Here is a 12,196-nt window from a genome sequence, read left to right on the forward strand (position 1 = left end):
TTACAGATATGTCTGCCTGACAGTCTGATTTCCCAGCTTTAGGAAAGTCCATGATCCCATATCCCAGTCGTTCAACTGGAGTCAGATTTTAGACATCTCATTTCACTTTCTGTGTAATGGAGGATTCTCTCTTGCACATTCCGGAGAAGTGGCAGTTCAGCCTCTACTTGAATACTTCTGATGATAGGTCACACAGTCTGATGAGATGGCCTAGTCCATCACTGCTCAATTCCCATTAAAAGCTTTCTTGTACCAAGTTGTCACTTCCTCCCATCAGCCCTAGTTCTACCTCTGAATCGCCATAGAGCAGGGGTGTCCAAACTTATTTCAGCGTTTTTTACCAAGGGCCATAGGCGGTAAAATACACAAACAGCCGGGCCACTCACTCGAGGTGAAGTACATATTGCCTCACTTGGTTTATTTAAGTAAACTAAATATATTTTTGGAATTTGCTGCGGGACAATTAACAATGGATTGTGGGCCACAGTTGGCCCGCGGACCGCAGTTTGGACACCCCTGCCCTAGAATAAATCTAATGATGCCTGTTCTAAGTAACAGTCCTCCAGCTATTTGAGGATAAACTGCCTTCTCCCTTTAAATCTTTCCAGGTCAGACTTTTCCTTTTACTGATTTGGTTTACAAATTTTTAAAGTTCTGCTCATCCTCCCTTTTAATTTGTGGGGCAGGGTGGGGGGGGGCAGAACAGAGTGGAAAACTCCAGATGAGAGCTGTCCAATGCATAGTACAGTGGTGCTTTGGACAATGTTAGTTCACCTAAGATTTCAGCAGCTTCTTCTGAAGCCACTACTGAGTTTGCAGTCACTTTAAATTCCTGGATAATTGATATAAACCAAGGCTCTACTATCTTGCACTTACTAGTGAAGTTTGAATCTTTTAAAAACCAAAGTAGGTTTTCTATTTGTTTCTGTTCAATTATATCTTAATAGAGTCAATTGCAGCTCTGAGTTCCTGCCTCCTAACCTCTTTCTGAACTTTGAATCAGTTTTTTTCTCTCAGTCTTACTTTGTGTAATAAGTTCATGAACATGTTTCCTTTGTCTTCCTTTGGATTGCTAGCAAAAGTGGTGAATCAGCTAGGACATTGCACCAAGCCTTGTGGTGTGTTACTGTGGACTTCCTCTGTGTGGATTTGGATTCCTGAATTACCACCCTGCGCTTGGACATTCCCATCTGAAGCCCATATTTTTCTGTGTTGTCTACAGAAAGAGTTGGTCAGATGCCTTAAAATAATCAAGATATTCTCTGTGGCATTTCCCAGTATGCCACTCTTGGTATTCTTATTAGACAATGAAAATGAGCTTAATTTTTCACATCCTGTTCTTAGTGAAACCTCAGTAGCAATCATTTCTTTCTTTCTAAATACTTATAAGCCACATGTTCAATAATCTGGTTTTTCATTCTGCTGGGAATCAACAGCAATCCACTTCTTCCCTTATTGAATACCAAGTTTGCTTGTTCATCTCTGTATTTTTGGCCCAGATCTTGTTTGCCATGATTTATTTCCAGTTATGTTATTGCTTTATTTTGTTTACTTTGTTTTATTAGAATCTGAAATATTATAATTTGAAATACATTCACCATTCAAAAATTTTAAAAATAGAAAAGGATATACAGTGAATCTTTTCCCAGCCCTGCTCCCACCTACCTACCACTCCTCCTCACAGGCAACCACAGTGAGCAGTTTCTTGTACATCTTTTCAAGAATATTATATGTATACGAGATGTATAAGCAAATGCAAATGTATGTTTTTCCACCTTCTATTAACCCAAGTGGTAGCATATTGTGCATACTTCTTTCTGCATTTTGCTTTCTTTACTTTACAGTATATCTTGGTGATCTTTCCATATCAGTGTATAAAGACTTTACTTGTTCTTTTTAAATAACTGCCTATTATTCCATTGTCCAAAGGTACCGTCATTTTTTAACCAGTCTTCTGATGAGGGACTTTTAAGTTGTTTTCAGTTTCTTGCTATACAAACCATGATGCAGTTTGTCATTTTGCAGTTGTGCAAGTACGTCTACAGGATAAATTCCTAGCAGTGGACTTGTAGGGAGGAAGAGTATATACATTTGTGACTTGGGTAGATACTGCTAAATCACGCTCTGCATGGGGTAATTCCAATTTATATTCCCACCTGCAGTTTGTTGAGTGCCCGTTTCCCTGAACTCTTCCTTGTAGAATGTGTTGTCATATTTTTGGAGATTTGATAATCTGATAGATTAAAAAAATAATGTGTAGGTATTTTAAACTTGTATTTCTCATAATCCAACCAAATTGTGTACTTCTTCATACACTGAGCCATGCGTGTTACCCTTTCTTGACCTTTCCCCATGCTTTCTTGTTTTTCTAGTGTTGCTGGTCTTTTCTTTATCAGTTTTACAGGAGTGCTTTATAAATCAGAAAATTAAGTTATAATAGAAGTTTCCTACCAGTTGTCATTTGTCTTTGGACTTTGCTGAAGGTTATTTTTTCATAGAACTTATTTTAAGTAGTCAGAATTATCCAACTTTCCTTTTGTTCCTAGATTTTGTGTCATTATTAGGAAGATCAGTTAGTACTTTCATGGTTTTTTTTTTTTTTTTTTTGGTTTTTTTACTTTTAAATCTTTGATTCACTAGGAAGTTTAACCTAGTCCCAAAGAAGCAGAGTATGGTCCAACTTTTCCCCATATAGCTACTCATTTGTCCCAACTAATTTATAGAATAATCCATTTACCCCATTGGTTTGAGATGTCCCTTTCATCTTGTTAATGATTTCCTGTGTGTATTTAGATGTATTTCCAGACTATTTTGTCCCAATGATCTGTCTGATTATTCATGTACCACATGGGTTTAAGTTTTGAGGCTTTATGTTTTAGAATCTGGTAAGACTAGTTCTTCTCATTCTTTTTTTAATCCAAATTTTCCTGCCTGTTGAAGCATTTTTGTTTTTCTGCATGGACTTTAAAACTACCTTGCTTCTTCCCTTCACTCCTCCGCCCCTGCAAAAAAGAAAAAAAATTCTGTTAGTGTAATTATTGCAATCTTACTAATTTTATAAATTAACTTAAGGAGATTAAATATCTTTATGATAGCTTCCAGTGAAGAACATGGTATGATTTTCAGTTTCTCCAACTCTCTCTTGTGTTCTTAGGAATGTTTTAAAGTTTTCTTCACATAGAGCCTGTGTATTTCTTAAGTTTACTGTTATAAGCTTGTTTAAAATCCTACTGTCTTACTGAATTTGTTTACTAATCATTGTTACTCAGTTAAACCTCACAGGTTTTCTAGGTATTACCAATAAATAGTGGTAATTTTACCTCCTCCACTCTGAGTTTTACACCTGTGATTTCTTTCTCTTGTCTTAAGTGGTTGGCTGCTACCACCAGGGCAATGTTAAATAATAGCTAGTATCCTCGTATTCTCCTGATTTCAGTGGGAAAATGTGTAGCTTTTTCCCAGTAAGTATATTTATTGCTGACTTTGGGGTTGAACTAGAATCGTTTATCATTTTAAGGAAGTCATCTCTTCCTATTTTACTGACAGTTTTTATCAAAAATAGATATTCAATTTAGTCATGACTTTTCTGCTTCAAGAAAGATGATATATTTTTCTCTCCTTTGATCTAATAATGTGATCGTTATGTTAATAGAGTCTGTACTATTGAACCTATCCTTACATTCCTTGAATAAACCGCACCTGGTTCATGATATTCTCTAATGTTAAATTCCTTCTGTGTAGCTTGCTAATAGAGTTTTTTTAATTGATATTTGTGAGACAGATCTGTCCTTTTCTTGTTTATAAAATCTTTAGGTTTTGGTATCAATGTTATGCTTATGTTATAATTTGGAGGTATTTCTTTTTCTTTGTCTGTAACAGTTGAAATAGTATTGGAATTACTTATTGTGGGGACAAAGCCCCAAAAAGCAGTTTCCAGGCTCTCGGCCTCACATAGAAAGGTGCTGGCTCGGGTAGTAAATGGCCATCAACTGTGATCAGACGGCCATCAGCTGTGGCTAGTTGGCCGTCAGCTGTAACCCTTAAGCCATTGGCCACTAATATAACTGCTGTGGCTACACTAGCAGAGAGAGAAAGGGGGCTAGCAAGAAGATGGTGGCTGGCAAGTGCGGACTGCTGTTAGGCAGATTATGTAGATCCTGTGTCTCCAGCCCAGCCGCCAGCGAGAATATATTGGTTTGACTCCCCTATCTATGGCTCCGTGGGTGTTCCTTTTTGGCCTTACCGTGTCCTGCGTTCTTGGGCGGTGAGTGGGACCAGAGACCCCGCCGGACGCCTCGCACGACACTTATACTTTTTATACAAAGGTCTGGGCCTGGTGCTTTTTTTGTTTTTATCTTTTTTTTTTTTTTTTGCAAGCATAGGGAGAGGTAGTTCTTTGATAACTTTTCCTGTTTATTGTCCTGTAATGGTTAAGCACAGGAACTCTTGTGTTACGCTGTCCAGATTCAGGTCCCTGCTCAGGCCCCTTCTAGCGGCGTGACCTTGGTTACTTAATCTCTCCTCACCTTAGTTTCCTTCCTTGTCTATAAAATGAGGATCATAATAGTACAGACCTCATAGAATTGTTACAGGAATTAAAGTAGCTAATGCAAGCACTTTGAACAGTGTTTGGCATTTGGTAAATGGTCAGTGAGTGTCAACAGTTTTTATCAAGTCTTTTTCTTGGAAGGTGCGCCATGATTCTTTGCGAGTATGGCCATAATTCTAAATAAAGTCAACCTGCCCCTTCTTTTGGTTTTCTGAGAAACCTGTTTTTCATCTCTGGATAATGACGTTCATGTAAACAAAATAGCTGCTCCTTTAACTTGTTACCTCATCTGTAATGGGCTTCTGCTCCTTCTTAAGCATGTTTCTATCCAGTGGGAGATCATTTTCCTTGAGAGAAAAATAAAATATGAAAAGAATAAAGGCATTGGACCTGCTGCTAGCATGGCTCACAAGGCCTTTTTGGATGTCCTTGACTTTTTGTGTACAAGCCTCAACTCGTTCCGACTACAACTTCTATTATTCTCCGTCTGTGTTCCTTCTTACATCTTTTGATCATGGCTCTTGTAAAACCTGAGCTGATGATCAGAGAGTATCATGTGCAACCAGATTGACTCATTTAGTTTGGCTGACCTTTCTCCCTCATTTAAATCATGTGTGGTGTTCGAATTCTGCTTTTATAAGTGCCCTATTTTTTCTAGAGTTTTGACTTTGGGAAAAAACCTCTATTTTAGGACTATAGAGCACACATATGACAGCCAATGTTCCTTTACATGATATTACCCTCTGGGATGATAGTCACTTTTACCTGAGGTTCCTGTCAGGAACTTTTTTTTTTTTAATTGGGGAACAGTGTGTTTCTCCAGGGCCCATCAGCTCCAAATCATCGCCCTTCAATCTAGTTATGGAGGGCATTTTCAATCTTCAGTTGCAGGGGGTGCAGCCCACCATCCCATGTTGGAATTGAACTGGCAACCTTGTTGAGAGCTCACGTTCTAACCAACTGAGCCATCTGGCCGCTCCTCCGGCAGCTCAGCGGCAGCTTGTGTCTTCAATCTAGTTGTGGAGGGCGCGGCTCACTGGCCCATGTGGAAATTGAACCGGCAACCCTGTTCAGAGCTCACGCTCTAACCAACTGAGCCATCCGGCTGCCCCAATTAACTTTTCATTAATTGTGGTCTGAATAAAGTATAGTTACAGTTTTGATCTTTACTCTTGCTGGATTCAGCTGTCAGCAGAGCACAGCTGGGATTCTGCTTTTGCTGTAAGATTCATTCCTGAATGTCACCTATTTCCCAGTGGAGTGTAGCCTTTGGTTTAGACAGCTCATGCCTGGGGTCCACTGGTCCTGAGTTTTACTCATATGTTCAGCAGCCACTATTTTGCTGATGAGCTGACATTTCTGAGTTGCATTTAACAGTTTTGTGGAGGTATGCTAAAAATTCTTGCCACCTGTTTCAGTTGGGATGCAGGGTCAATATGTGTAAAGGGTTTAGAAGTTTGTGGATAAGGTCTCAAATGCATAATTTTGAAACCGCTTTCATGAAAAAAGTAGCTCATTAGATTCACTGTGAATTACACTTTTTAAAAGTGAGCTCTTATTAGGTGAATAGCATTAGTCACTTTGGGGAGTGTGTATAAGTCACCTGGAGCTTGTTCAGGTCTTATTCTGAAATCTCAGTGGCTCGGAGATAGCCAAAAGGAAGTTTTCCTGCTGAGTTAAACCCCTTTGGGTTTTCCAAATCGGTATCTCAGGCAATTTGCAAAAGCACAGCAACTACGAATCACTCCCATGGCCTCATCTGCCCAGCCAGCAACAGGCTACACGTCGATCTTTGTACAAGGTGTTTGTTTATAATTTATGGAGCTGATAGGAAGGCAGAGCCATCTGCTCCTCCAGCCATCAGTATTTCTAAACCCTCCCATTCCCTGCTAGGGCATTTTCCTTGGAAATCATTTCTAATTAGGAGATTACACTGCAGTCTGGAACATGGCTTCCTGCTGTCTTCTGCATGATTTTTTCTCCCCCTGGAGCTGCCCCCTGAAGCTCTTAAGCAGTTTTGATTTGAAAAATCCTTTCTTGCCTAACCTGCATTTCCATTCTGTGCTGCACAGCTAACTGCCCCATCATCATTCCACACATGTGCTTTGCTTTTAAGTGCAGGGCAGCTTGCTGGAGCTACAGCTCAGGGATCAAGGACTGCTAATAAGGCAGCACTTCTCAAGTGTGGCCTTAAACCAGCAGCACCAGAGACACCTGGGAACTTGTTAAACACGCAAATTCTCAGGCCCTGTCCCGACACTGTGTTGTTAATAAGCCGCCCATGTGCTTTTGATGTCCACTAGCACTTGAGAACCACCACGTAAGGCAAGGCAGGGAGCGCGACAGAGAGTTCTAGTGTACGTGGGTTGCCAGTGTCTTACACTGTATTTCACTTCCCCTTTTCCTGCACCTGCTTACATTATTGTTGAGTCCAAAAAGGATGAGTTGTCCTTTTTGTTAATGCATTACTTTCTTAAGGCCCCGGAAAACTAGTAACAGAGAGCCAAAAAATCTCTCCCTGTATAAATTAACTCATCAAAGTTTTAGCCTTCTGAGAAGATGCCCGAGTGAACTGAAGCAGTGACCACTCACCATTATAATTGAACATTTCCATTTCCATGTGGGAAATTAATAGACAACAAGCAGCAAATGCAAGTTGCTAATTGGAGCTTTAAAGATGAAATTGTAAACACACCACCCAGTGCTCGCTGAAATGAAGCTACCAAATCACTGCGCGCCTACTACAGCCTTTCATGAGGGTAGAAGTAAAGCCCTAGATCACTCTCGACACTGTTTCTGAAACGGAGCATGTGGCTGGAGAAGCTCTGTTTTATTTTTCAGCATTCTCTTTTCATTTGTTATTTGCCAGTCTGTCTCTGAGCTCACTGCCGTAACGGGGAGCGGTGGTGAAATTGGATGGACTTGCAGGGAGGGGACAGAATTTGCAAGATGGCCATTGACTTGGAGTCATAATGTAGTGTAAACACAAACATAGTGGTTTGGATTTGAGGCTGACAAAATGCTTTTTGTCTATATGCCCAGTTTTTCAGGGGCTCAGAGCCAAACTTTCCAGAAGAAGGAAACCCTTCCTTGTGCTCTCCTCCCTACCACTGCCCCTCTTAGAAATTAATATGGCAGTGAGCAATTTAATGCTTCTTTTATGTTGGTGGTGCATTTTGAGGGTCATCATAGGCTCTGTATGTTTGACTGAATTGCATGTTAACACACATGAGTTATATAACAGCAAGACAGAAAAACCTTTCGTAAAATACCTACCATGCTTTTTTGAGACATTCAATGGGGATAAAATAGTAACTGCAAAGCTGTTTCAAAGTCCACAGAGTCCTATCTCCTTCTTTGTTTATTTTTGTGTCTTAATATTTATGATTTTTTTACTTTGTTTCTCTCCCTGCCTTTGATGGTTATAGTCTGAATTGTCAGTTTTTTTAATCTTTCTAAGGGTTGTGCCAACTTCATGGTTAGAAAACCAAGATGGACTCACTCCTGAAGCTTCCCCCAGTTCCTTTGGTTCTGTATCCCCAAATGGCATCGTGTGTCAATCCAGGGAAGGAGGAGGAGATTGTCATCTTTTTGGCAACAGACTTGGGACCCTGAATCAGGAGCAGACAGTCTCAGTGCTAACGAGATAAATGTAGCCATGCAGGCTAGAGCAGATGGTGGGTTGGAAGTGGAGCGGTACAGAGCCCTAATGGTGGTAGCCATGAGGATTTGGATGTCATTATTTTATTAGTTAGCAAACAGACTCATCCTTGTGGTCCCTCCTCGATTTTATGTGTAATGGTGCTGATGGTGTCAGCCCCCGAGAGTTGGCACAATAGCCTGATCAGTACGTTCTGGTGTCTGCTTTGATGTACTCTGCCATCTCTGTAGCTTCATTAGCAGCACACGGGATGGGGGGTGAATATTGAGTTTTAGGAATCACTCTCGAGACCCTGATCCCACAAGCTTCAAGACCCCTGAAAAGCAGTTTTTTGTTTTGTTTTCCTTAAGGTTATTTCCTGAGGAAAATTGCCCTTGACCTCCCATGTCATGCCTTGTGGCTTACTGGAGTAGATCGCCTGGAATCTGGGGAGAGCAGCTGAGCTTGGTTGTTGTTGTTTTTCTCCTTTAACCATAATGCATAATTCTGACAGTGAACATCCACGTAATCTCCTTCAAATAAGAGGAGTAAAGTCTCTTCGCATGTACATATAAAGTAGATCTAAATGAGACAAAGCCCAAAGCAGCTTGGTCCCTTTGGATGTGTTGTGCTGTTCTGCTTGTGCCCATGACGTGGGCATTCTGGTTCCAGGCTCACATCAAGGGTAAGCCACTTCCTTCTGGCAGGGAATTGCAGAGTGGGCCTTGGAGTGGGATTCAAATGGAAACCGAAACAAAGCCTGCAGGCACCGTCCCAGTTCCTGTGAACCAGTTCCTGTGAACCAGATCCTGTGCCCTGACAGACAATTCTCCACCCTCCACCCCACTCCCTCCTGCTAAGCCTGCTGCCTGGCTGACCCACCCTTAATTCTCAGGAACTGCCAAGTACAGGCAGGGCTCCCTGTGGCCGTTGGCTTATGTATGGAAAAGGAATAGAGCATAGTGAGAAATGAAAGATTCCAGGCATCCAGGCAGGGCTAGCTAGGCTCTGTTTCTCTTTAGCCTCTCTTGTCGAGTTAGGGATTAGTATTAGCAAGGAACTGTCCAGAAGATTGATGTCTCTAAACGTTCTTTTTCTCTTAAATGAGAAATTAAGACTCAAATTTATGAAGTGATTTCCTTCTTCAAGGTCACAAAGCAGATGCAGAGTAGGAGTCTAGCCCCAAGGAAGCTTAACCTGTGTTACCTTTTTCTTGGAATCAGTAGGTTTCCATTTTCGTTCATCTTAGTTTTGATCTTTTGGACAATAACAGCTGTTGAGTAGCTCTCCAGGAACAAGTTATAACTTTTTTCTTATCTGATATCTCAAGAGATATTTCTTAAGTGTGAACTAAGACTCAGCAGGTGGTCTGTTAAAGCAGTAAAAGAGACACATCTTCCCTGTCTCTTGTGTTGCTTGTTCCGTGGCATTTTAGTTGGACAAAGCAGTCTTTAGCATTTCTAGAAAGGGATCAGGCCCTCAGGAACAACCCCAAACTTCTTGGCCCAAAATTTTTCACGCCATCAACTTTAAACTTTCTTACCTTCTTTTCTTTCTTTGTCTCATGCAGCCTCCGTGAATGTGCTGGTGCAAAACTGCAAAATCTACAATGATGCCAGCTGTGACATTTCTGCAGATGGCCAGCTCCTGGCAGCGTTCATCCCCAGCAGCCAAAGGGGCTTTCCTGATGAAGGCATCCTGGCAGTGTACTCCCTGGCCCCCCACAACTTGGGCGAAATGCTCTACACCAAGCGATTTGGTAAGGGACAGGAAGCCCAACCTGTGACCAAGGGACGCTGGTACCTTGGCATGGTCATTCCTAGGTGAGGCATGGCTTACGTGGGAGTCATGGTCACACACGCACTGCCCCTGCTTCCATGGGGCACAGACCTAAGGAAAATTGCCTTACAGGAGTTCTGGCTGGCAGCATTGCAGAAGAATCTCAGAATAAGAGTCCTCCCCATCACCATAGCATACTGATGTGCTCCTGTTGTGATGGCCAGGAGGAAGGGCAGAGCTTTGATCGTGGCTTGGGGAAGTGGGCACACTGGTCAACTGCAAGGCAGCTGGGCATTGTGTATTAAAAGCCCCCAAAATGTATGTTCTCTTTGATCCAGCAATCTCACTTCTAAGAAAATAATCAAAACACTATACAAAGATTGATATACAACAATGTTCCCGGGACTATTGTTTACCATAGAGAACGGTGTCACATGGGGAAGAATTGCTTAAATAAGTGATGGTGTATTGACAAAACAGAATACCATTTGGCCTTTAAAATGCTCTTAGAGAATATTTAATTTTTTCATAATGTGTGAATTGAAAAAAGTAGATTTCAAAAAGTAGATTTACAGTACGATACCAGTCTTTTAATATGGTTCTATGATGGCAGTGGTTAACATTCATGAAGTACTTTCTTCAGGCACTAAATACTAAGTACTTCAGGCACTAAGTACTTTAGTCAGGCACTAAACTCACTACACCACGTGCCTTCTCATTATATTCCTCACTATAGTCTTAGGAGGTAACCCCAGGATGACCAAATGAAGACGTAGATTGGAGAGAAAGAGAAAAGACTGAGGAAAATGATGTCCTTGTAATAGCAAGAACTCTGGGAAATGTCTCTGTCTTCTCTTGGCTCTCAGGTCCCAATGCCATTTCAGTGAGCCTGTCCCCAATGGGCCGATACGTAATGGTGGGCTTGGCCTCACGAAGGATCCTGCTGCACCCCTCCACAGAGCACATGGTGGCCCAGGTCTTCAGGCTGCAACAGGCCCACGGTGGCGAGACCTCCATGAGGGTGAGTGGCATTGCTGTGCCTCAGCTCTGTGGCAGCCCGCCGGGGCTTGGCAGGGTGATGAAGGCCAATGGGGTGATCTCCCAGCCAGGACCAGAGGTGTCCTGTTCAGAAGGAACAAGGAAAGACTCCAGTCTGGCCCACCCATGACCAGCAAGCTTTACTTTTGGAAATTCTGGACTATTCAGAGGCAGGGGCTTTCTTATCATGTAGATCATGAGCTGGGTTCCCTAGAGGCCCGAAAGGATCTTTGAATAAAGACCAAGTTCTAAGTACTTCCCTACCTCAACGTGAGACCTTTAGTCTGGAGATACGTAAAGAACTCAATGAAATATTTATGCTTGTTTAAAAAAATACATTTTTTTTTTCATTTTAACAGTTTTTAATGAAAGCTGTATACAAGATTACTTTATTCCTGCATCTTCTCAATTGTTTCTTCCTTATATTTGCCCCTTTCCTTTCCTACTCGGCGAGATTTGGCTTTCCGTTCAAGGATCTTTGTGCGGTCTTTGTCCAGCCTTAGTCTAGTGATAAGCACCTTGCTGGGGTGAGTGCCCACGTGAACTGTCGTGCCATTAGCCTTCTCCCGCTGCACTCGTTCAATGTAGGTGACATATTTCTTCCTGTAAACCTGGACTACTTTGCCAATTTGCTGCCCTTTGTAGTGTCCTCGGACATCCTGAACTTCATCATCCTTTCGGATGGGCATGGATCGAACATTGTACTTCTGTCTCAGCTCTTTGGAAAGAGGAGAAGACATAATCTTCCTGTGAATGTGGGAAGGTGCACTGAAATGTCTTTTATGGTTCTTGCTCCGGTCAGAAGTCACAAAAGGGTTGGACTTCATTTTGGCCGCTGGTGCTTCCAAAATACATTTTTTTTTTTTTAATAGACACTTTCTGGGAAGTGTCAACTCTTATTTTTTAAAAGATTTTATTGGGGAAGGGGAACAGGACTTTATAGGGGAACAGTGTGTACTTCCAGGACTTTTTTCCAAGTCAAGTTTCAATCTTAGTTGTGGAGGGCACAGCTCAGCTCCAGGTCCAGTTGCCGTTGCTAGTTGCAGGGGGCACAGCCCACCATCCCTTGCAGGAGTCAATCAGCAACCTTGTGGTTGAGAGGACGTGCTCCAACCAACTGAGCCATCCGGGAGCTCAGCGGCAGCTCAGCTCGAGGTGCCATGTTCAATCTTAGTTGCAGGGGGCGGAGC

The 12,196-nt window shown here is 42.0% G+C and overlaps 2 protein-coding genes across 8 annotated transcripts in view; one reads left to right on the forward strand and one right to left on the reverse strand.

Annotated features, from left to right (window-relative positions):
• The window catches only part of AMBRA1 (autophagy and beclin 1 regulator 1), a 157,484-nt gene that overhangs the window by 114,369 nt on the left and 30,919 nt on the right, over window positions 1-12,196 (forward strand). For all 7 annotated transcript variants that reach the window (XM_081065105.1, XM_081065101.1, XM_081065104.1 and 4 more), the window contains 2 exons: window positions 9,760-9,948; window positions 10,835-10,989. In XM_081065105.1, the coding sequence (XP_080921231.1) occupies window positions 9,760-9,948; window positions 10,835-10,989 (344 nt within the window). The remainder of the gene's footprint in view (window positions 1-9,759; window positions 9,949-10,834; window positions 10,990-12,196) is intronic.
• LOC308504461 (large ribosomal subunit protein uL24-like) lies at window positions 11,396-11,839 on the reverse strand (the record flags this gene model as incomplete). Its single annotated transcript, XM_081065107.1, has 1 exon — window positions 11,396-11,839. The coding sequence occupies exon 1, from the start codon at window positions 11,831-11,833 to the stop codon at window positions 11,396-11,398; it is 438 nt and encodes a 145-aa protein (XP_080921233.1). The 5' UTR covers window positions 11,834-11,839.

The sequence above is a fragment of the Rhinolophus hipposideros genome, assembly GCF_964194185.1.
Source record: "Rhinolophus hipposideros genome assembly, chromosome: 10".
NCBI classification, from domain to species: Eukaryota; Metazoa; Chordata; class Mammalia; order Chiroptera; family Rhinolophidae; genus Rhinolophus; species Rhinolophus hipposideros.